This window comes from Dryobates pubescens, chromosome 5 (genome assembly GCF_014839835.1).
Source record: "Dryobates pubescens isolate bDryPub1 chromosome 5, bDryPub1.pri, whole genome shotgun sequence".
NCBI classification, from domain to species: domain Eukaryota; kingdom Metazoa; phylum Chordata; class Aves; order Piciformes; family Picidae; genus Dryobates; species Dryobates pubescens.
In genome coordinates, this window is record NC_071616.1 from 38,924,480 (window position 1) to 38,950,260 (window position 25,781).

General features: G+C 40.0%; 1 protein-coding gene across 9 annotated transcripts in view; it reads left to right on the forward strand.

The window, feature by feature from the left end:
* Window positions 1–25,781, forward strand: part of RALGAPA1 (Ral GTPase activating protein catalytic subunit alpha 1) — a 142,086-nt gene that overhangs the window by 31,168 nt on the left and 85,137 nt on the right. For 4 of the 9 annotated variants that reach the window (XM_054162060.1, XM_054162062.1, XM_054162061.1 and 1 more), the window contains exons 10-18: window positions 357–596; window positions 3,663–3,854; window positions 4,345–4,482; window positions 5,420–5,568; window positions 7,302–7,431; window positions 8,171–8,408; window positions 11,590–11,751; window positions 16,089–16,229; window positions 22,999–24,567. In XM_054162060.1, coding sequence (XP_054018035.1) covers window positions 357–596; window positions 3,663–3,854; window positions 4,345–4,482; window positions 5,420–5,568; window positions 7,302–7,431; window positions 8,171–8,408; window positions 11,590–11,751; window positions 16,089–16,229; window positions 22,999–24,567 — 2,959 coding nt within the window. The remainder of the gene's footprint in view (window positions 1–356; window positions 597–3,662; window positions 3,855–4,344; window positions 4,483–5,419; window positions 5,569–7,301; window positions 7,432–8,170; window positions 8,409–11,589; window positions 11,752–16,088; window positions 16,230–22,998; window positions 24,568–25,781) is intronic. The other 5 variants (XM_054162065.1, XM_054162066.1, XM_054162067.1 and 2 more) reach the window with 3 other exon arrangements.

Sequence of the window (25,781 nt, forward strand, 5' to 3'; positions counted from 1 at the left end):
TTCTTCACCATGAGAGTGGTGAAGCCCTGGAATGGGTTGTCCAGGGAGGTGGTTGAGGCCCCATCCCTGGAGGTGTTTAAGACCAGGCTGGATGAGGCTCTGGCCAGCCTGATCTAGTGTGGGGTGTCCCTGCCCATGGCAAGGGGGTTGGAACTAGATGATCCCTGTAGTCCCTTCCAACCCTGACTGATACTATGATACCATGATAAGAAGCCTTGAAATGTGGTGATTTCCCCCATCACACACTCCTGAAATCTTTGTACTGCTTTGAATTCTAGCATTGTGTAACTTAGACTGTACTGTTTGGTGGTTGTGCTAAAGATGAGCTATGAATTCTTCCTCAATTGTTGTTTCAGAGAGCAGCTGCTAGCATGGCTTCGAGGGAGGACAGCAAAAACGACAGTACTGATAAGCAGGATAAAAATGCAGAGCCAGAACAATCTCATTCTAACACAAGTACTCTAACAGAGAGAGAGCCGAGTTCTTCCAGTCTCTGCAGTATTGATGAAGAGCATCTGACTGATATTGAAATTGTCCGAAAAGTGTTTTCTTCTAAAAGGAGCAATGTTAATTTTCTGACCGAGATCTTTCGACAGGTAAAGAACCCTCTTTAAAAAGCAGGAATAATGCATATTCTGTCATAAGTGGTCATTATGTCATGGGGTTTTTTTCAAGAGCATTTGGTAAGTAAAACATTATACAAACAGAAATGTTTTGTCTATTCTTGGAGGTGTTTAGGAGGAGACTGGTTGGGGTGCTTGGTTGCATGGGTTAGTTGATTAGGTGGTGTTGGATGATAGGTTGGATGTGATGATCTTGAAGGTCTCTTCCAACCTGGTCTCATCCTCTCCGAACCTTCCCTTCCCTTCCCTTCCCTTCCCTTCCCTTCCCTTCCCTTCCCTTCCCTTCCCTTCCCTTCCCTTCCCTTCCCTTCCCTTCCCTTCCCTTCCCTTCCCTTCCCTTCCCTTCCCTTCCCTTCCCTTCCCTTCCCTTCCCTTCCCTTCCCTTCCCTTCCCTTCCCTTCCCTTCCCTTCCCTTCCCTTCCCTTCCCTTCCCTTCCCTTCCCTTCCCTTCCCTTCCCTTCCCTTCCCTTCCCTTCCCTTCCCTTCCCTTCCCTTCCCTTCCCTTCCCTTCCCTTCCCTTCCCTTCCCTTCCCTTCCCTTCCCTTCCCTTCCCTTCCCTTCCCTTCCCTTCCCTTCCCTTCCCTTCCCTTCCCTTCCCTTCCCTTCCCTTCCCTTCCCTTCCCTTCCCTTCCCTTCCCTTCCCTTCCCTTCCCTTCCCTTCCCTTCCCTTCCCTTCCCCTTCCCTCCCCTTCCCTTCCCCTTCCCTCCCCTTCCCTCCCCTCCCCTCCCCTCCCCTCCCCTCCCCTCCCCTCCCCTCCCCTCCCCTCCCCTCCCCTCCCCTCCCCTCCCCTCCCCTTCCCCTCCCCTTCCCCTCCCCTTCCCCCCCCTTCCCCTCCCCTTCCCCTTCCCCCCCCTCCCCTCCCCCTCCCCGTTAAAATCCTGAAACATTTTCTGTGTGTAATACCCTCAGTCCTTGATTTTTCTGGTTTTATTTCTTTAATAACCAGTTCAACAACATCTAATTTGGATTTTGCAGTTCCTTATAGGTAGGACTCTCTCATCTTTTCATACATCAGCCCTATAGCTATTAGAGCTCACAAGCAAACAAATGAAAATAGGCCTCCTGTGGGAGTCTGCAGCTGTTGAAGAGTAGTTTATTTAAAGAGATGGTGTTCATGAGAGTGGGACAGATAGCTATAGAAGGTGACACAATGTGAAAAGATAGACTTTCTTTATGCCCTATGCTGTAGATCAATAGATGCAGGGACTTTTCTGAATAATAAGAAAAGTTATACTTAGTTTAAATGTGAGACATTAATTGCTTTCAGCCACTGAAAAGTAAGCATTTAAAAACCTCTGGTATATTTGGATGAAGTGGATGGTTTTGAATGAGGCAAACATGTCAGAAGCTTTTTGATGTCCAATGTGTTGAAGAGCTTGGTCACGTGAAGGAGAAGACAGTTTCAAGGTCCAGCTTGATAGGGTACTGGGTCAGCTCATTTAAACTATGTTCTTACCCTGAAAGGTTGGACTAGATGATCCTTAAGGTCCTTTCCAACCTGGTGTTGTATGAATCATATGAATCTGTGAAGGAGATAAAGATGTTGCCTGAGTTCAGCTGCTGCTCAAGGGTTTACAGAGTCTGAGGCACTGAATGTAGAGTCTAAATTATTGATGGTCTGTTTAGAAACTTCTTCATTCTTTTCACAAGGGACTCTGTGAGTCATTTATTTAGCTTTCATCTGCATTTAGGAGATCTTTTTGTAAGTCATCATTTAGGCAGAAGCTTTCAGTGTAAATTCATTTCTAATATGCCAGATATTTGTCATGTTCCTAAGACACTGCAGCCAAGTTACTCCAATCAGGAGAAGGTTTCAGTTACAGTGAATGATGGGAAGATTGTAGGAAAAAAGTTTTGTGTATCACACTACAGGGTGCAAAAAAAGTTTCTGGGCTTGCAGAAGACTGTTAGACATGCTAAGTGATAGTGTGTGAATTATAAACTTGTCAGCTGAATTCTGTAATACACACCACAGCTCTTTTTAGTGTGATACTGGTATGAAATGTCTATTTCCAGAGAGAGAACATACTTCTTGTGTCAGCTGGGCACTCCTTAAAAACATGGACAATGAGTTTTTGACATTCACACCACAGACTCCATAAAACCATGTGTTTGCCTCTTCTTTTTGTGATGCAATTAGGGCATTGTGATCTCTGGTAAAGGTATTTATAGCTTGTTAAAACCTAACAGGTTAAAAGTTTTTTGGGTATCTGACTAGTTTTGAGTGTAGCAGACACAGACAACCTCCTGAAGAGGGCAGTGATCAGCCATCACACACACTGAAATGCAGGATTTTAAAAAACAATCATTCTGTAGACTTTTAAAGACCTTTTTAAGGATACTTTTTAATGAAATTTCATTTATGTAAAAGTAAGATGCATGCCTACCCAGTAATGTGTCACTTGCCTTTTTCTTAGTCACTTAGGACTGATTTAACTCTACTGTTACCAGGTCCTCTGAATGGAAGATGTAATAGAAACTTCTGCTCATTTGTTTTGCCAACGTTTGAGAAGTGTTTGAGTCATGATTTCAGTAGGCTAAACGTTGAGTTAGGTGTGTCCATATGGATTCATAGAGTCAGGGATTGGTTTGGGTTTTAAGAGACCTCTAAAGGTCACCTAGTCCAACCCCCTCAGCAGTAAGCAAGGACATCCTCAACTAGATCAGGTTGCCCAGAACCTTGTCAAGCCTCACTTTGGGTATCTCCAGGGATGGGGCTTCAGCCACCTCCCTGGACAACCCTTTCCAAATTTCCACTGCCCTCATGGTAAAGAGCTTGTTGCTAAATCTAATTCCAGTATCTTTCTTTGGCAGTGAAGTTTTCAAAGTGCTTTCTTGACAAGTTTTCTTGGTTTTTCATGTTTTTAGTTTACAGATGAAAGCGAGCAAGGTTAGAAGGAGTTCATTTGTTAAGGTCCTACAGTGGCTGTCTTTTTCCCCCCCTTAACCCTTAGAATGTGTACATTATAGAACCCAACTTGATTTCAAGTATTGCAGCTGGTTTGATTTTAGTTTTTTGTTTCTTTTTCTACTCATAGGCATTCCTGTTGCCAATATGTGAAGCAGCTGCCATGAGGAAAGTGGTAAAGGTGTATCAGGAATGGATTCAGCAAGAAGACAAGCCTTTATTTATGAAAGAACCCGAAGAAGTAATGCAGTGCACAACTATAGATTGTGATGAAAACGTTGTTGACCACAATTCATCAGACAAAGCAAAAGAAAGAGAGGAGGTAAAATATCATTGGCTAATATTTGTACATCTTTTTGATGTGCTAGTAGACAGATGAGTGTGCTCCTCAACAGATTGTGTGTGGTTTAATTTGATGTCAAGAGTATCTGCTGGTGAAATACAGTGGTAATTAAGCAATGCATGAATGAGCTACCAATTTGATCCATTATCAGTAGATTTTTAGTATGGTTAGTTACAGTTAAATAAATACTCAATATAGTTTTATGAACTATATTTTCAAGATATGGATTATAAATAATGCCAGACTTTAGCTGTGTAAAGATTATATTCACATGAAAGGATGAGGAAAATAGTAATTTCATCCAGCTGCTTTAAAATAATTCCTCCAAACATCTTAAAATGTATTTATCAATATAAAATATAGTTGTGTCAAGATGCATCTTAAACATTCTGTGTTTTTTTAATATCCTTTTTCCCCTTAAATATAAACCCAAACTCTCTGGGTTTTACAACTAAATAAAAATTTCCAGGAGAAAGGGATGAACTCCAGTCACGTTAGAAATTCAAAATGGGCAAGAAATGGCTGTTACGAAGACACTATGTATAAAATGTCCAAAGCTGATACTGAAGAGCAAAATGTACGAGCTGGAGTGCAGTCAGTATTGCAGGTATGAAGTAGACTTGATATTTCATTTTGATGCTAACAATAAAGCTCTTGTTGCCAGTACATGAAGCTCTCTTCCCCCAGCTGCACGTGGGTGGTTTTCTCTGCTTTGTGGGGGACATTTTTCATTCATTATATTAATTGTAATGAGTAATTGAGTGTACTGTGTAAATATGAGAGCAAAAAGATGCAAATATGCTTTGTAGGAAAAAAAAAGGTGGTGGTGGTGGGGGAATCAGCCTTATTGTTGCTCTATCACAGAATGATGGGGGTTGGAAGGGACTTCAAAAGATCATTTAGCCCAACCTCCCTGCCAGAGCAAGAGCGCCTAGAGTAGGTCACAGAGGAATGCATCCAAGCAGGTTTTGAATGCCTCAGGAGGAGATTCCACAACCTCTCTGGGCAGCCTGTTCCAGTGCTCTGTCACCCTCGCAGTGAAAAAGTTTCCCTTATGTTTGTCATCACATTGAGCTACCTTATGTTTAAATGTGCAGCCTTTTCTGGTGGTGACATTTTCTGTTTCTGGTTACTGACAATTGAACCTTATTGCTGTCTACAACTGCCTGAAGGGTGGTTGTAGCCAGGAGGGGGCTGGTCTCTTCTCCCAGGCAATCAGCACCAGAACAAGAGAACACAGTCTCAAACTGCACCAGGGGAAGTTTAGGCTTGAGGTGAGGAGAAAGTTCGTCACAGAGAGAGTTGTTAGCTGTTGGAATGTGCTGCCCAGAGAGGTGGTGGAGTCACCATCCCTGGAGGTGTTCAAGAGGGAACTGGACATGGCACTTGGTGCCATGGTTTAGTAGTCATGAGGTGTTGGGTGATAGGTTGGACTTGATGATCTTTGCGGTCTTTTCCAACCTTATTGATTCTATGATTCAAGAGAATTCCTGAAAACACCAAAGTGCTTCTAGCCCCTAACATCCACTCTTTTCTACTTGCAGGTTTTTATAATAAATTCATCAAATATATTCTTTCTTGAACCTGCAAATGAAATCAAAGCTCTGCTGGACGAACACACTGATATGTGTAAACGCATTCTTAATATCTACCGGCACATGGTAGTCCAAGTGACTATGGACAAGAAGACATGGTAAACTGCTAATGCTTTTCTCTTAGATTACTTGCTCTAAAGAGAAGTGTGAAAATTTACTTGGGTAGTAAACACAGTGGGGTGGTATTGACTGTGTGAACCAGTTTATCTAAACCAGTCGATACAGGCAACTTAGCGCAGGGAAAGAGGTTGTCTGCTCTGTTAAAGCTGGTAGTAGGCACCTAGCTAGTTTCAGCCAGCTTAGCCCATAGTGAAAAAAATGAATGTCCTAGGCTGTACAGCCTATTGTTAAGGAGCTCCTAATTACTTTTTTTTCTAGGGCATTTTCCTCATCTGTTGAAGTGCTAAAATACAAAAACACATAGGAAGCTTCACGGCCTCATTTAAAAATAAACAATCCTCAGACAAGCATGGGGAACTGTGACAATCAGATGTGGGTTGCTCTTTAGCTGGAATTGTGTACAGGAGTCTGTGTACTGTTTAACTCTTTTGTTCCTTTCCTTTGCTTAAGGTGCCTAGCCAGGTACAAGGGACTGCGCTTCCATATTAATTCCTATTATTTCCCCCTTTCCTTTAAAAAGCTGTCTCTAATGAGTTAGTGTATTGTAAGGAAGCAGTGGTAAGGGAATTTCAAATGGCTGTTTTACTCCATTTTGACTTGACTTTCATTCTCTCAGAATGAGAGTACCTTGAGTACTGTGTCCAGTTCTGGGCCCCTCAGTTTAGGAAAGATGTTGATTTGCTGGAACATCTCCAGAGAAGGGCAACAAAGCTGGGGAGGGGTTTGGAGCACAAGCCCTATGAGGAGAGCCTGAAGGAGCTGGGGTTGCTTAGCCTGGAGAAGAGGAGGCTCAAGGGAAACCTTATTGCTCTCTACACTACCTGAAGGGAGGTTGTAGCCAGGTGGGGGCTGGTCTCTTCTCCCAGGCAACCAGCACCAGAACAAGAGGACACAGTCTCAAGCTGTGCCAGGAGAGGTTTGGGCTGGATGTTAGGAAGAAGTTCTTCATAGAAAGAGTGGCCATTGGAATGTGCTGCCCAGGGAGGCTGTATAGTCACCATCACTGGAGGTGTTTAGGAGGAGACTGGATGGGGTGCTTGGTGCCATGGTTTAGTTGATTAGATAGTGTTGGATGATAGGTTGGACTCTTATGATCTCAAAGGTCTCTTTCAACCTGTTCTGTTCTGTTCTGTCACTTGCATTCCCTGAACCTCTGGATAAGTAGAGCTGACATTTCATGTGAATGTGAAGCTTGTCTCCTCTTGTGAGAAAAGTAGGAGTCAGCTGAAGGCTAGCCATTGGGAAGTTTGGGAGTAATAATGGAAAACAAATTCCACTGAAGTAATATTTTCTTCCCTGGTTTCACATCACTGTAAAGAAGTGATTGTAGACTGTGATGGCAAATACTGTGCCATGCTAAATAACTGAAGTGTGTTAGTGTAACATTGCCCAAACCTACCAAAAGGGAAAAAAAATAAAAGAAAATTAAAATTCAGATTGGCAAAATGAAACTTTGCCTGTAGTTTCGAGTTTTTGGAGGTGATAGCACTTGAATGACCTGGTGGAAGATGTTAGAGGGCAGCAGGGATTTCTCACTCTCAGGTGCGAAAAGAAGATTGGAGTAAATTCTTTTGCAACAACCAAGATAAACAGTTTCATAATCACTTTGTCTTGTTTGGAGTGTGCTTGAGCAAGTCAAGCTCTGTTATTACCTTTAAAAGTATATACAGAAGTATAACAAAATAGTGACTCTGAGTTTAATATTTTGCAGGGAACAGATGCTACTTGTGCTACTCAGGGTTACTGAATCTGTGCTGAAAATACCACCCCAAACTTTCTTGCAGTATCAAGGAAGGAAAAACTCCACGTTAGCTGGAAGACTTGCAGGACCTCTTTTCCAGGCAATTAAACATAAATTCACTTTAATTCAGCTTAATTTTTAGATTAGATGCAGCAACTGCTGTTGGCTGTATTGTCATCTTAAAACGTTGATCATATTACCCAGATAATGTGAATGGTATGGTTTAAAGAACTGGCTACATTTATTACTTTGTCTGATATTTAATGACACCATGACAATGGCTTTTGGGGTACTGTGAAATTAAAGATTAACTATCCTTTAGTTGATTTGGAGTAACTGTCAGTCTGTGCAGTCTTAGCCTGCTTCCATTGCTAAATTAGCTCAAGTCAGCACAAAATCTGTGCTGTCCATGCCTAACCAACTGAATTTTCACTCCTTACAGTAAGCTGTAGCAGATCCTTTCAAAGTTTCAGAGTGCTGTTGTGGTGGCTTATCTGTGAATAGGATCTGTAAGCTCTCTTTAGCAGAGCAAAGAAAAGGATACACAGGATATAAATGTGATGAGAACTAATTGAGAAACAGTATTACAAAACAGTCAAAACTTGTGGGATAACTGAAAGGTCTTTCATGAGTCAAACCTGATGCTTCTGTCTCTTCAGGCAGAAGCCCAGGTTAACATAACATTTGATAATTCATGAGAAGTCTGTGTGTGCTGGTGACAAAAAGAGTGTGAGGACTGCACAGAAAGTTCAGTGGTAGTTAGAAGTTTCCTCTTAAGAAGCAACATTTAAATGTTATCTTATGTTCAGAACCCAACTTTTCTCACTTTATTCTTTTAGACTCTTATAGTAGCTTGGATCAAGGCAAATCTAAATGTGTACATCTCTCGAGAACTTTGGGATGACTTGCTGTCTGTCATGTCATCACTGACATACTGGGAAGAGCTGGCCACTGAGTGGTCCCTGACAATGGAGACACTAACTAAAGTATTAGCTAGAAACTTGTATAGCCTGGACCTCAGCGACCTGCCCTTGGATAAACTAAGTGAGCAGAAGCAGAAAAAACACAAAGGCAAAGGTAAGTCAACACTGTGCATGCATCAGTTGAATCTTAATTAGGTAATGAGGTGTTGAGCATGGCATAATTTTGGTCTAGCCTTTTTAGTGTGTATATATGTATTTGGTATATATAGCTAGCTAGCAAGTGCCTTTTGCAAGCACAGTTGGAATATTGATCCTGAAATCCAATGAATGTTGTTTAAAGATGGAAAAATCAGAGAATCACAGAATGTTAGGGGCTGGAAGGGACCTTGAAAGATCATCTAGACCAACCCCACTGCCAGAGCAGGATCACCTATAGCAGGTCACGCAGGAATGCATCCAGGTGGGTTTTGAACATCTCCGGAGAGGGAGACTCCACCACCCCCCTGGGCAGCCTCTTTCAGTGTTATGTCACCCTCACCGTCATGTTGCCATGGAACTTCCTATGCCTCAACTTCCGCCCATTGCCCCTCATCCTGTCATTGGGCATCACCAAGAAGATCCTGACTCCATCCTCTTGGTACTCACCCTTCACATATTTATAAACATTAATGAGATCACCCCTCAGCCTCTTCCAAGCTGGAGAGCCCCAGCTCCCTCAGTGTCTCCTCCTTAGGGAAATGTTCCTCTCCATTAAACATCTTTGTGGCTCTGTGCTGGACTCTTTCAAGCAGTTCCCTGAGGTCCTTCCTCAACTGAGTGACCCAGAACTGGACACAATACTCCAGATGCAGCCTCACCAGGGCAGAGTAGAGTGGGAGGAGAACCTCTCTCAACCTACTAGCCACACCCCTTCTAATACAACCCAGAATGGCATTGGCCTTCTTGGCCCAAAGAGCACACTGCCAGCTCATGGTCAACCTCCCATCCACTAGGACCTCCAGGTTCTTTTCCCCTTCACTGCTCTCCAAGATAAACATAGTTTTGTTAGGGTACTAATTCATCACTAAGCCATGGTGAAGGCAGGTTATCTTGAAGTGACCTTGAGGCTATTTAAGAGGATGGTGCTGTTCATACTGTTAAAAGTATCCTGCTTTTAAACTGGTTCCTAAACAATGCAAGAAATACTCTGTAGGACATAATATGGAGAGAAGTGCGTGCTTGCTTATAATGATACAGTTCTGAAATTGATAAGGACCAAGAAGTTTGTCCTTCTGGACAGAGGTCTGGATTGAGAGTTGCAAAGCCTGGATTCTCTTCCCAGATCAGAGACTTTCTTCATGTGACAATAAGCAATCGTGTGAGTGGCAATACTGTTCTTGTTGGAAAAAGTACTTTGAGATCTGACAGTAAGAGGCAGGATTATACTTAGAATGAGTAATAAAAATGGCAGAAAAAGTTCTTGCCAGTGAGAAGTAATCTGTGTGGATTTCCTCTCTTAGCAGATATTCCTGTCATATGTTTTTGCTTGTTTCTTATGCTTTCAAATCTCTCATCTTGGGAAGAGCCATTACTAACATTTCCATTTTGTTCTTCTGGTGTGTGACAACTGGACAAAAGTACTGTAGCTGATCATGAGAGGTTGTTAAAGACCATGCATTTTTGTCTTCCTATACTATACAGTTTTTTTCTTGCAAAAGACACTGTTTAAAAAAGACAAAAAAGAACTTTTATGTGGAACAAAATCTTATCTAGTTTTTGAAACACAGGCTTGAAAAGCTTTGAATCATCTCTATTACACGTACTGAGCCACATGAAAAAAGCTTAGATTAGCCTTCATAATGGAGTTCCAGAGAAAGCCTCCATTATTAGATGTGCATTGCAGAGTTAGTAAAGTAATAAATATAATTCAAGTTATGCCAGATTTCTTTGGTTTTGACCATTTGCTAATACTAATGAACATGTGGCAGGACTCGCCTCCTCACACGGTGCCCTTTTAGTGATTGTAATAATTTATCAAGTATAATTTTGGATTATATGAATCATAGAATCAATAAGCTTGGAAAAGACCTCAGAGATCATCAAATCCTACCTGTCACCCAAGACCTCATGACTACTAAACCATGGCACCAAGTGCCACATCCAATTCCCTCTTGAACATCTCCAGGGACGGTGACTCCACCACCTCCCTGGGCAGCACATTCCAATGGCTAACAACTCTCTGTGAAGAATTTTCTCCTCACCTCAAGCCTAAACCTCCCCTGGTGCAGTTTGAGACTGTGTCCTCTTGTTCTGGTGCTGGTTGCCTGGGAAAAGAGACCAAGCATCTCCTGGCTACAACCTCCCTTCAGGTAGTTGTAGACAGCAATAAAGTCTCCCCTGAGCTTCCTCTTCTCCAGGATATGAATTTAGTGTGGATAAGAAAATACATTGCAAATATTCTTTAGCTCACTTTGGGTTTGCATACAGTTATTTTGATAGTTCCAGAGGTGGTGGAGTCACTGAATGAGGCACTTGGTGCCATGGTTTGTTTGATTAGATGATGCTGGATGATAGGTTGGACTTGATGATCTCGATGGTCTTTTCCAACCTGGCCTATCCTATCCTATCCTATCCTATCCTATCCTATCCTATCCTATCCTATCCTATCCTATCCTATCCTATCCTATCCTATCGTATCCCATCCTATCCTATCCCATCCCATCCCATCCCATCCCATCCCATCCCATCCCATCCCATCCCATCCCATCCCATCCCATCCCTCATGTGAGCTTTACCTACTTCAATATAAATGTCAAATCTGAATTTGTTCTGTCTTTCATCTTAGTGTAGTATTTCTTTGTCAATGTCCACTCAGCCCATCATCCCTTTCTTTTTCTTTTTGCTTTTGCATTTTATGTTAAAATATTATACCATCTTTATTTCCTGGTCCTCAAATGTCACAAAATTATTTGGGAAAAACCCAGCAATATTAATGATTTGTAATGTATGATTTTGTCTGCCTTGTCTAATAGGAACAGGAAACAAAAGCTTTTCTCTAGTTACACATTTTATTAAGCTACAACTCCTTTAAACCCCATTTTCTTGTGATTTTGCACTTGATTGGTCAGAAAAGAAAGTCACAGTAGCTTAATAGCATAAAATTTCTGAAGAAGTTGAGTATCCTGCAGTGTTAATGCTGGTTGACTAGTTTCATATTCTCAAATCCCAGTACTGAGCTGTTCAGCTTTGATAACTTACTCTGTCCAGCTTCAAAACCCTTTGAGAGAACACAACTACAAATACATGGTGATGATACCAGGATAGAGGTGAACAGATTTGCAATTCTGGTTTTGCAGGAGTTGGGCATGAATTCCCCAAATCTTCTGTTGATAAGTCCTTTTCTAGAGGCTGGAGTCGTGATCAGCCTGGGCAGGCACCAATGAGACAACGCAGTGCTACCACCACCGGCTCTCCAGGAACAGAGAAAGCGAGAAGCATAGTCCGGCAGAAAACAGTTGGTACGTATCTGTAACAGCTGATGCAGCTGACATTTGGGAGAGGAAAGGGAATGCCTGACTGACTTCTGTAGCAGCTTGGATAGCTTCTTTCCACAACAGAATGCTGTCTATAATGATTAGTTAAATGTGTAAATGATGAAGCTTTAATAGCTTATGGTTACTAGAATTATAATTGCTGCAAATGAAAGTAATGCAGTCGAGCACTAATGAGTTTGATTACATGCTGAAGCTGGATGGCAGAAGTAATACTGCTGCATGTACACAGAAAATAATAAAGCAATGGCGTGGATGGATGGGTAACAGAAGTCTTTTTAAGTGTGTGTTTTTCTAAAGTTTCTATCAGCTAGGTTGAGTATTTTCCAGCTGTGCAGAGAGAAGTGTGAGCAATATGCGTAGTTTATAAAATGTGTTCTTCTACTGTGCCCTGAACCTTGCTTTAATGAAGGATTGACACTGAGTGTGCAGTTCTCCGCTTCTGAAGCTGTCTATATTTCAACCAACTTACTTGGAGATACTGCAGATTCTAACACAGATTTCCTGTGTTAGAAATGAGTGATGCTGAGCAGTGGTTTAGCTGGATTGCTCAAAAGAAGACTCGTGCTTGTATGATTTGCTCAGAATATCATAACATAAACTGGACTACAAATTTCTCTACTCTTTTGTCTCTTCTTGATGATCTTGGCTGTCCCTTATGTGAAGGAAAATTAAGCTGATTTCACTTTTTATTTGAAAGAAGAATCTTTTAAGGAATACTCTCTCTGTAGTAGTAGTGATGGCTTCAGTCATTGTGCGTGTCATTGCTTCGCTGATACTTCTTGGAAGCAAGTATATTCTGACATAGTTTTATAAACTAGTCGTGCATATTGGCAGCTGAATATATAACTGTGTTAGCTTTTCAGAAATTGACATTTTCTTTCTTCTCCCAAAACTATTTGCAGGGTTTTTTTAAGTCACAGTTTAGCCAAATGATTTTATATGAATAGTCTTCAAAATTCTCCATTAAAAAAAAAAGTTTTCTCATAAGGCTTCTGTTAATGTGGGAGAGTTAATTGTTCTATTAGCAGTACAGACATGTGAGAAAATGAAGTCACTACTCTAAAATGAATTTTTTTAATGCATTCAGATGCTGCATGAGTTTTCCCTGTATTTCTTGCTGACAGCACCTAGTTTGACTAAAGTTTTCCTTAGGGATCACAGATAGTTTAAATGTAATTTCTGCTTCACTGTAGGTAGTCTGTGATTAGCCATTGCATTGGTTTTGTTTTAAATCTTAATTGTCTTAACAAGGTAAAGCTCATGTTAAAATTTCTCCTTCCCAGATTGTTAACATGTCAGATATTCTGTCAGAGGGTTATGTTGTTTGCTCAGTTTATTAATGGTTTTGTTTTGCTGCTGTTTGAAAGATGACTATTTATATGTTGTTAGCCCTAAACTGATTGAAATTTATCCTAATCAAGCTACACATTGACCTGGTTAGCAGCAAACTAATCTGATTTTAGTTTTGCTGTACTTTAGCTTCCATGGTTTTGTTCCTTTCCTCTAATTGCCTTATGTATTTGATTATTAATAAGCCGTTTGTATTACTGAACCAGTTAAAATTTCAGCATTGTTCGTATCGTAGAATACCATCTGTGGACAAGCATCACAGCATTAGTAGGGTAATGTTAAAAGATAAAAAGCCTAAAAAGAGTTGCCAAAGCCAGAATTCTAAACTATTCAGTTTTGTTAATGAAGAATATGTTGGAAAAGCATATGTTTTAACTGTCTGCAAACAGTTGCTTGTTTTTGTCTGTCAGGTCTGCTAAGAGAGCTATTTGGATGCTTCTTTATTTGTTTCAGTTAACACAGGGTAACATAATTAAGAAAAAATGGTTTATAGTGACAACAATTAAAGTTTTCTGTAGGCTATTTCACTGGTCAGGTCTTCTCCTTTAGTTTAACTGTAGTTCCACAAGCTAAGTCTGGAACTAAGACTTCAGATAAGCTGCATGGTATCTGAAATGTGGTATATTTTGTGATTGCAAGTGATATGCTCTGTATCCAAGTTAGGGGGGGATGTGCATGTTGGATATTGTATAGTAAGAAAAAGCTGGGGTTTCTTTTTCATCCCTTTTGTGTTGTACACATTTTGTGTACCGCTGTGCACCACTATTTTTTGAGCCATCCTCATGCCAGCACATATTTATGGCTGCACCAAATTTGTGTGTATGTGTGTTACTCAGATAAAAATCACAGCTTTTCCTATATGCAGTGTGAACATTTTTAGCCTGAACTTATGTAAAGTATTTTTTTGGAAAGGGCCTTTAAATATGATATGCATATGGGTTGAAAAATCTTCTGTAGGGCTAGATAAAAAGAATTTATGGCTTAGGCAGCAGATTCTAGTCCTATTAAAATAACAGATTGGAAAGGATTTACTAATCTGTTGTTCTACTTTTGTCTATAGACAACAGTGGAAGGTTATAAACTGTTAAATATCTAGTCCACATTGTTTGTACTTAGCTGCTTAATCAAATGTGACACATCTTACCAAAAAGATAAATAATTCACTGACACCATACTTTCCTTGTACCACATCTCATTGCTTTCCATACACTGCACATGTCTTTCAAAAGTTGTTCTTGCATTTCCACCTTCCAAACTTTAAGTATCAGTGCTAGCAGTGGTCTGTTATGGTGGAAAAGGTCCAGTGGAATTACAAGGGACGCTTCATGTCAAGATTTGTAATCAACACATAAACCAGTCTCAAAAACTCGGTTCACTTAGAATCATTTAGGTTAGAAAAGACCTGTAAGATTTATTCTCTGGCTTGCTTTTTTATTTTTTTTCTCTTGCCTACATTCATTTTAAGATGCACAATGATGAATGTAATGCATCTGTCACTGTATCCTGAATTTTGTTACTCTTAAACAAAGAGATGTTATGAACCTTTCAAATAACAGCCTTTAAAAACAATTGATTTCTGTCTTATAAACTCAATTTAATAGAGAATGGCACCAGTCTTAAAATGTCTGTCTTTTAAATTGGTCTTTTTTGTTTGTGGTTTTTTTTTTCAAACTGATGTTGACTCCACTTAAGTTGTGCTGCATTTGTCAAATGTGTTTTCTGCTCTGTGTACATTGACCTACCCAAGTTACCTGCATGCTGCTGTTAGGGACAATTCTTTAAGCTGATTTAGAAGCGTGATGTGCGCAGCCTTCACTGCACCCCATTCGTGTCCTTCTGATTCCCATGCAGATCAGGAGCAGGAAGATTCTAAGCTATATTCCATATTGTTTTGAAAACATACAGAGAAAAGTTCAGAGAGTGGTTAAATATTGTGCTGACAATATTTCAGTTAAGACACACTGAAGTTTCCTTAAAATAAGTTTATCAGGAGCTATTTTAAAAGAAGTTGTCAAATTTGCAACAGTTTGGAAAGGAAGCTGCTCAGTACAGTAGATACTACTTGTTGAAGAAATTCATGTGTACTTTGAGATTGAGTGCAGTGTGAATTCTTGCTGTGTCTTGATGTGACAAAGGAAAAAAGCATCATGAAAACTCACTTCAAGTCTGTTTAAAAAGCTGCAGATACAACCTTGATCCTGATGCCACAATTCTTATGTAAGTTTACCATTCTCTAGGACTGTTGGCAGGATGTGAGAGAGGGTGAATTAGGGTCAGTTTAGCAAGATTTATCCAGTATTTATTAAAAGCTAGACCCTATGAATAAGAAACAATTTAATGCTTACTGTTGTCAAACCATTTCACTTCAGTCTCTTCGTTTCTAATGTGGAATTATAACAAGTTGTGTCACAAATTTTTCCGCACAGAACTGGTCATTTTCTCCACATGCATTTGAATCTCTTTTGGAGAGTCATGAATTCAAGAGTATGGGTATGTGTAAAATTCAGAGATGCTTTTTCAGGAGTAAACCAAAGGAAACTAGCAAAATGCACATGTAGTGTAAGTTGCTTTTTATGTTAAAGACTTTTGAGTTCCGAGTGCCTGCGGAGTAACTTGAACTTTTGATTTTTCAACCCTGATGCAGTGGGAGCAAAAGTGTTAATTAGTTTCCTGATTTTTGAATGCAAAAATCTTGGTAATCATCATAATAAAGGCATGGTTGGTGCTTTACATAAAAGTTAAAAACTCAGAATGTCTTATGTGTCCACTGATTTTTGTTTTTTTCTTTCTTACAGCTCTGCCAATATCTGCCGTGCTGAAATGTTTTAATTTTTGAATTTTCTTCCTTTTTATCTTTGTTTTCTCTGTTGCTGCTTTCTCTGTGACACAAGCCTTTCATTATAGTCACTCTTCTTTTTTCCTTCCCCACTTCTTTCTTTTCCTTTTTAAAGCCATGAGAAGCCGATCCATTGGTGAATGTGCTCTGCCATCGGCCTATATACGCAGTGCTAAAAGTGCTCCTGTTCTGATCCATACTTCCAAACCCTTCTTGCCTGATATTGTTCTCACTCCCCTTTCTGATGAGCTTTCAGGTAGTGCCACCTCTGCTAATTTCTGCACCCCCTTTATCACTTTTTAAAACCTTCTGCTTTCAAATTCTGCTAAACCATTAAACTTTTCAAAGTAAAAATAAATACTTGGGGGATGGGGGGAGAGGGGAAGAGATTAAGAATGGATATTTTGAGTTATATAAAATACCATGCTATTTTGCAATTCACTCTGGAACTGTTAGAAGTTAGTGCTGTGCCAATGTTTACTACCATAAAAGTGAAAATTAGAGAATTTTATTATTTTTTTTTTCCCCAATTTACTGGTAAGCAGTAATATGGCATCTGTCTACCAGAGAGTACAACTAATCTAAAGGGTTTTATTTGTGATGAGGGAGGGAGGGAAAGAAAGAGCATTTGTCATTTGCATCTTTATGTACCTTTAATTCGGTGTCACAGGTGTTGTGTGGACAACCACGATAATTGACATGCTTTAGCTCCCACGAAAAAAAGGATGTCTCAAGTATGTGATATCATAGTAAACACTTTACAGCCTGCCTGGCTTGGCATAATATATAGAAGCATTATGCAGTTTGGAATTCTGAAGTGCTGTATTCTGGTGGTGTTTCCTAAATGGTCTGTTGTTTTTTTACAGAGTTGTAGTTTTCCTCAATATTATTTGGTCCAGCAAGAGTGGTTGGCTGTAAGTTAGACAGCAGGTTGCTTTGGATCATTTTCTTTGAACAAAGAGGTTCAACAGTTAGATTAGCACATATTTTAAGGCTGCATGCATATGGCTTTGTAGGTAATGTTTTTTGGGGTTTGTTTGTTGGAGTTTGGGGTTGGTTGGTTCGTTTTTTCCCCTCCACTTATTACTCAGGTGTAAATTAGTAGTGTATGGAATTAAAAGTCCGACAGTTACGTTATGCCTTTGTTTCAATGAGTGCAAAAAAGATGACTCTATATAGAGTCAAACCTGTGTACAAATTTAAGGATTTAGTGGCAGTAATTATTTATTAGCAGTTTTTTTTCCTCTCTGTCTCTCCAGCCTGGCTTTGTTACCCAGGAAATATCAAGAACTGTGTTTTCATAATGGTTTTTTATATGTTCAAAAATTAAGTCGTCTTTTGTGAAACAGAAGCTTGGTACCTTAGTATTCATAAATGGAGAATTAGGGAAGTTCAGGGAACCACTCTGAAGAGACCAGACTTTCACAATAAAAAAAAATCATAAAATACATGAATGCAAAAAAAAATCTTTACACCACAAAGAATAATCAAATGCAAATTGTATGTAACAAATTAATGAATGTATGACTGCAAAGGATATCTCCTCTGAAATATAAATGATTAGAACTTAGATAAGATTTTTTGGAGAAGAATGATACATGAACAACCTATTAGTAAAAAGATCTTACCAGCCCATGACGCTGTTGGAAATAGTTCTTAATGAAGATCTTAAGATCTTAAGCTGCAGAAGGAAGTGAGCTTTCACAGGGAACTATTATTTGGTCATATAGTCACTGTTACTTAATTATCCTGTCTTAATGAAGGCAAAAGTGCTTTTAAAGTCTATTTTATCATCTGTGATTCTGAAGAGTCCTGACTTGTATCTTCTGCTGTGTCCTAAACCTGGTGGCTTTCTTGCTGTTATCCTTTCTGTTGATGCTCATCCAATACCAAAGCTGTATGACCAGTGGAATTCTTAAAAGTGAAATGATTTTCCCGACCCTTGCACTTCTAATGTCCAAATATGGTCCTAGATGCTCTCTCCTCAAACAAATAGGTGTCCAAACAGCTTCGTGATGTGTCCAAGGGTCTTGAATATTGCCAGACTAAAAAGCTGTAGTGAGGAAAAGTAAGCCATTAGGATGTGGATGGGAAGGTAGCACAGTAAAGGAGAAACTTTCCACCGGATCGGAGTGTGCTTTGCTCCCTTAATTTTCTGTGGGTTTTTGATTGCACTCTCTCTCTTTCTTTTCTTTTTTATTTTTTAACCACAAAGCTTTGTCATTTTCCCTGGCTTTTCTTCTTACAGTAAACATATTCTTCTCCTAAAACCTTCTGTGTCCAGAAGCACATGTAATTTGAGAAATAATAGTGTGTCATAAGTGCACTTTTAAGCAATTAATCGTGTTTAAGTAGCTGTCAAAGCCCTTCCTCTTATTTCGTGACTATATGAATATCCCTCTTATCCAAACTGACTTTCAGATCCATGTTAGTAAAAATAAATAAATATAGGATGCCCTGATCTCCTATAGTGTAGTATTAGCTCCTTTTTAGCTGTGAAACTCCTGGTTGAACACTGAACACTCTTGAATCTTGACAGATAGTCCGAAAGAAAGCATTTATGCCAAAATCTTTGCCTTATGTACATGACAGTATAATAGTTTTCAAGAGTAAAGCAGAACACTCCACTGTAATTTGCTGCTTCCCTAATGTTTCTGCCTGAAGATCAGGGAGACAGTTAAAATTTATTGCAAGAGCTGAGGCTTGTAGCATCTTACAGGATCCTTTTCCTAGGACTGCAATTCCTTCATATAGTTTCTTAGTTACACCATATTTCCACGTGCAGAATATTTGCAACTTTTTAAATAGAATCCAAGAAGTGGACCTCTATGCTTTTTGTGTTTTGTTAAAATGATTTGGTACAGTGCAATTGTTGCAAATGTGCTGTATACCTGAAAGGCACTTTTAACCTGCCAGAATCATAGCAAATGCAGTCTCACACATTTCCTAGAATCGTGGAATGGTTTGGGTTGGAAGGAGCTTCTATGGCTCATCCAGTCCAACCCCATCCTGCAGTCAGCAGGAGCATCCTCAACTAAGTCAGGTTGCCCAGAGCCCTGTCAAGCCTTCCCTTGAGTATCTCCAGGGATGGTGCCTCGACTGCCTCCCTGGCAACCTCTTTCAGTGCTCCACCACCCATTTACAGGATATCTATCAATCCAACCCTTCATTCCTGTAACTGTTGAGGATTTTCAGGTACAAGACTGCCTATAAATAAAAGTTTCAGTAAGATGTAGGCAAGATTGCTGGAAGCAGTGGGCCACAACAGCAGACTAATTAATTGCAGGTGAAAGATCTTTCCTTATTCACTGGGACTAAAAGAATCAAAGGAAGTATTAACATGAAAGGGAGATCTCTATTAGGCCTTTATAACCTTGCTCCCTAATCAGTAAGTAATTGTTAAAATTAAATATAGTGTCAGTATGGTTGTAATTATTCTTTAATCCCAGAAACTCACAGAATGGTTGCTTTCTTCTAAAATTCAAATTAAAAGTTGAGAAGCAAAATAGGTTCTTTTTTCTCTGCTTTCTTAACTGACTTCCTATCACTGAGTACAGTCCTGTCCCAGTGCTGTATGATGACCTTGCCAGAATGTCTGTCTGTCAGTTTGTATTTTAGCATGTTTGTCTCCCACTTGATGCTGAGAAACTACCTTTTCTTTCTGCCTTCCCACAGAAAAAAAGAGAAGTGAGGGTGATTTAAGTGAAGTTGAGATTGAAATTGGTAGTTCCAGCCAGTCTCACCCAATCTCTTCCTCACTGTAGCATATGAGGAACCAGGCCAGAGTTTCTCTTAAGTGTGTGCTGTGTGTCAGGCACACAGCCTTTGGGAGCACAGTTGCAATGTAGTTAGGGAAAATTCCTGTAGAGTTAGCTGATGGTGTCCCAGTTTGACTGTATACCTGTGTGCAAGGGTGAGCCCTGGTTGTGAAGGAACTGTTCTGTGGGTTTAGACATTGCATTTTCAGTGCTGATACTGCAATAACAGTATTATTTTACTTTCCTTAATTTCTTCCTCTGGTCTAGAAAAGAGAAATCCCTATTGGCAGAAGCACTACACATTGTTGGAAAATGTTTTTTCTGTACTTGTATGTGCTAGTCATGTTTATCTGAGCACCTAAAATTGATTCTGGATCAACATTGAAAGAAATCTAGCTGAATTTGTTTCAATGTGTGGAGCTGCTTGGCGTGCTTTTGGGAGTTGTACATCCAGTGATGTTTAATGTCCTGTAAAGTCATAACAACTGCATGCATGCACAGTATGCAATCCTCAGGCTGCTGCTTTAGATAAGCTTGAGTTTATAAAAGCTATGAAAGATGCATATTGAGGGCTCAAGATGAGATCGACGTATTGTAGTTACATGTCTTATTCTCATATATGATATTACCATACATGTTTCCTATGCTTCTTTCTTTGTGGCTGTAAGGAATACCTTTGAGACTGTGTATGCATAACCTGTGTTAGTCTCTGCCTAATTCAATAGGATGTTTCATAGAATGGCTTAGGTTGGAAGGGACCTTAGAGATCATCTACTCCAACCTCCCTGCTGTGGGCAAGGATGCCTCTCAACTAGATTTGGCTTCTCAAGGCCTCATCCAGCCTGGTCTTGAACACCCCCAGGGAGGAGGCACCCACAGCTTCTCTGAGCAGCCTATTCCAGAGTCCTACCACCCTTGTATTGAAGAACTTCTTCCTAAAATCCAGTCTAAACCTACTCTCCCTCAGCTTAAAACCATTCCCCCTTGTCCTATTGCTGTACACCCTGATGAAAAGTCCCTCTCCAGCCTTCCTGAAGGATCCCTTCAGTTATTGCAAGGCAGCTATAAGTGGAGTCTTCTCGAGGCTGAACAACCCCAGCTCCCTCAACCTGTCCTTATAGCAGAGGGGATCCAGCCCTTGGATCGCTTTTGTGGCTCCACCAGCTCTGTGTCCTTGTGCTGGGTACACTAGAACTGCAGTATTTGAGGTGGGGCCTCACAAGTAAAAGGGCACAATCCCCTCTGTTGATCTGCTGGTCACACTCAAGAAAGGCACCATTCAATTCACAGGGTGTTAATTCATAGAGTTAACTTGAGCAAGAGCAATAATGAGAATTTAGTTGCTGATTAAAGCTGAAGAGAGAAGAAAGTGATAGTGATTTGGGTTGTATCTGATGATTTTCAGCTCATCTGTATTTTCTGAAATAGCTTGGCTGTCTACTCTCTTTTTCCAGTACAAACCTCTTTGTTTCCTCTCTAATAGCTTTACAGCTCAGTAAATTTTGTGTCAGGACAAGCTTTCTCTTTTTTAATTCTAACTTCTGAAAAATCAAGCCTGCAGATACCACTGCTCATCCTCTTCTGACATACATATTTAATTAAGTATAGCTGCATCTCATTCCTCCAGTTTATATGATTTGCTCGGGAGGAAAATAGGAAGAAAATCAGCTCAAACTCTAATGTTCTAGAAAAATTTTACAGACTTCTATGGTGACTGCAGATTATTAAATATTACTGAAATAGGTATAGAGATCCATGAAGTAATGATTTTAAATGCTTTTAAATTAATTCAAGGTAGTTTCTTTATTTTGTCAGTAGCACATCTGATTTCAGGGAGGGAGAGGGGCTGATCTGGATTCAGTTCACTATTGCAGTCCTGAGGATAAACTCTCTAGAAAATACAGTAAGGTGAGTCTGTTTATTGTGGCAAGGAGCACTTGCTGGTGTTCAGCTAAGCTCTTTGTTGTTATTCCTGACTTTAAAAACACATCTACAACTTCCTAAGTGGTAAGTAGTTAAAAATAAATCTGGGGAATAAAGATTATATCAAAAAGAAAATTGAGAAAGCTCTTTCTACCTTACCGTTTAAGTGCCTATCCCATAAAAAGACTGCAAAGGATAGCAAAAATTCTTGCAGTTAGTGGAGCTGTCTGTAAGAGGTAGTTAGTCTTGCCTGCAATGATGGTTTGACAGTGTAAAGTCTTCAGATTTGCTGTTCTGTTTTAGGAAGAGAGTCATGAAAATTCTTTGTTTTGGTGGATGATGTGGACTGAAGATACTTCTGTACCATTCCTAAATGATCCGTGTTGGAACTGCAGCTTTCATTGCAGTTCACTGTGTTGTGTACTAATGTGAACGTAGCAGCAGTCTCAGCAGAGACAAGGAAGCACTGGCTGTAACGGTCATAACAGATGTTCTGATCTTTCAGAACAAAAGTGGGCTTACTCTAACTGTTGTGAAGCTCTTTCAGGATGTTTTTCAGTAGCAGAGTCCTTTAATGTGGTGATTCTCATAAATGTCACATTTGCTTGAGGAAATCTGGAAGAAGTGGGGGTGGTAAGCCTCCATTAAGTATGTAGCTTTGCATTTTGAAGATGAGAGACAAAACATCTTTCTAGGGTAAAAGGCTTTCTCTCTATCCATGATGTATAGTCATCTTTTCTGTATAGGGCCTGTTCTTCCCTGTCATTTAGGCACACACTCTCTTCCTTATGCCATAATATCCATAACCGTATGATAATGTTCTTTCTGATATTTCAGTAGTTTATATATATTCATACAAATAATAGTTTGCCAATTCAATAAGTGATTCCAACTTCCCAGAAAACCTGTTCTTTGTGGAGTTGTGCATTTCTCTGAAGATGAAAATTTCATGAAGGGTGTTACTGTTAAGCTAATTTGTATTCCAGGTAACCATTTGCTGAACAGGCTAGCTGGAATAATACTGAATTATTGAATTTATTGGCACAGCCCTAGCTTTAACTGTATTTCCAAATGTTCCATGGTCTCACTGTTTGTTCTCATGCATGTTAACATTTAAAACCGTGTTCTGATGGTCTAACTCATTTATACTACATTCTGTACTGGATATTATGTGCGTGTGTTTTTAACATTCTAGTACTGGAAAAAGTGTTTTTTTGTTGTACTTAAGAAAATAAGGCTCTGGACCTTCCTGGCTTTTAAAGTCGTGTAATTAGGATATGACAGTAAATAAATACTGTTTCTGTATAAATTCTAGTGCATGTTACATATACTTTTTTCCTACAGACATTGACGATGCTCAAATTCTTCCACGTCCACCTCGAGTCAGACATTTTTCACAGAGTGAGGATGCTCCAAGTGAAGTTTTTGGTGCATTAAATGAGGAACAACCACTGCCAAGAAGCAGCAGCACCTCTGACATCCTGGAACCGTTCGCAGTTGAACGAGCCAAAGGTGCAGTTCCTGTCATTGACAGTTCATCCCATCACGCTCCAAGCTTACAGAGTTCCACTGAGACCTCTTCAATGCATAGATCCACTGAAAGCCATATCACTGATACAAATAGCAGAGAATCCTCCTTGGAAGTTGGGGATAGTATTTATGACCATCTTTGTCATTTAATAGGGCCGGTAGAATTTGCAAACACAGCCTTTGAACAAAGCCAATATGTTGACCTTGAAGGTGAAGATGATCTCCTTTCCTCTCTGAGAGAATATCTTAAAGAAAAAGAAGAACTTTGCGGTAACTTTGAGATAGATAAATGTGAGGCTTCTGCTCACGAAGTCGATACGTCAGTAAATAGGAATGATAGATTTCCACTGGATGGATTAGAAAATAGAGATCAGACTGGTCAATGCACAAATAGCACCACTGTTACAGAAAGAGCTGATAACGCAGAGCTGTACCTAGAACAAAACCAAAGCGGCTTTATAACTAACATTGCACCTACTCAAGTAGACGTTTTTACAAGAAATGAAGTGCTTGATAAAGCCAGACACTTAAATATTGATAAACAGTATGAAAGCCTGCCTAATCATGGGTCAAGTAGTCCTAGCAGCAAAGAAGGGAAGAGACACCTGTACAGGCAAGCAGCTACTGAAGCTGATGTAGATGTAGTTGTGGAAGCAGCAGTAGCTGAACAGCATAAAAGTGCCCAGTTTAACGAAAAAGTCACCAACTCACGTGTTACACAGGCAAAGAAAATTCTTCCTAAAGCGCAAACTAATCCTCAGATGCCTCACATCACAGGCATAAGCAAACTGTCACCAACTAAAAGGAGTATATCTGAAACTGTAACTCATAGGGCTAAAATCATGAAAATAACAACTAAAAAAAGAAATAGTGTTCATGTTACTTTTAGGCCATCTACAGAATCGGTCCAATTTTACAATCCTCTTGAGAGCAAAGAGGCCGCTTGGAAAGCAAGACTTCGTAAACTTGGTGGCTTCAGTAGTAGTGGGAGTGGTGGCAGCAACAGCAGTACCAGTGCAAGCACCAACCCACCACCTGTCGCAGAGCTGGTTAGACCTGGAATGTATAGACCTCTAGAGGCAATCAGTGCTGCTTCAGCTGGCAGCAAGCAAATTAAGGAATCTACAGAAACTCCAGCAGCCATGTTGCAGAAAGACGGTATCGCAGTTAATCAGTTGCATAACCGTAGTGCCTTTAGAGCGTCAGGTCAGGAGTCAGCACAACAGCAGGGCTCCCTGGGTGGTGTTTATAAAACTGTTGTACATGCTCTTTCGAAGCCGAAGGCAAATGTTTCCCCACAGAGGCAGAACAGAATGCCAGCAGAGGCTCCACTGAGGGATCTGTACAGTCATGTAATGGGCTATTTTGGAAGGAAAGCTGCAGGTGAGCACTAACAGTGTGCAGAGCGCAAAAGGAGAAAAGCAGCACCAGTTTGGCTTAATGCAACTGAAGCAAGCTCTGATAAGCAATCAAAAGGCTTTGGGATGATCACTGCTTTCCCTATTCGGTTATGCATGCGCCTCCAGCCAGCTGATTTTTCTCCCAGCATAAGTTACTTTTTACATACTTTAAATTACTAATTTCCCTTTTCAAGTTATTTAGTTGAACCTCTTTGCTGCTGAAGACCATCAGGTTTGGGAAGAGGAAGAGACAATAAATGACCTAATAAAGGATTAAGCCTTGAGAGTTTTGAATTTTTGTCTGTCATGCAAAGCCTTAAAATTCATCTCACTGAACGATTGGCATCTGCATATTTTATCAGAATGTGCTATTTCCCTTTGACTTTAATTTGTCAAAAGGACCTGGCTCTTGACCACCTGTGTTGAACTAATTTTAGTTCTGGTTCATTTAGTGTGTTTTCTTCTTCCTCCTCTTCCTCCTTCTCCAAAACAAAAAAAGCCCTTAAATTTACCTTTGGAGGTCAGTTTAGATGACTTTAAAAAGACAGTCTGAAACAAAAACTGTTGCTGGAGTTACAGCAACAGTACTGTTACAGCAGTTCTCCGTGAGTCTAATCGTAAGGTTTTGTTTGAGTCTTTTTCAAAACATGCTGTAGAGGTCGTTCTGTATTCATTCATTGATGTGGATGCAGTTACATCTTGGCAACATCTTTCATTGCTTTCTTTTTTTTCCTGGACTCACGGATGTTCACAAAGGTCTCATGATAGTCTTTCTCCTGCTACCTATGAGACCTCTGTGGACTGATCCAAAAAGAAGACTGTCTCATTCTGATGTCTATTGTCTTAGTTCACGTCACCTTAAAAGAACAATAAATTAACTTTCAGCAGTAATGTAGGTTTTCTTTTTCCCCATTGTTATGCTGGCATGATTAACAGAGGATTCTGTACTGCATCCTGCATCAAGATGTTAATGCCACCTGAGGGCACTCTTTGTAAGCATAGTACCACAAAAGCGTGACTGTCATGGGTCTCAAAAGCAATTTGCATCCCTGCAGACTCTAGACCTCTGATAAAGAGATCTCTAGAAAGCACTGATTTTAAAAGTACCATTTATTTTAAATCCGTGACACTTAACAGAGCCTCATTATTAGAATAAGCAACATTGTGGAAAAACCATTGTAGAGAACTGAAATAACT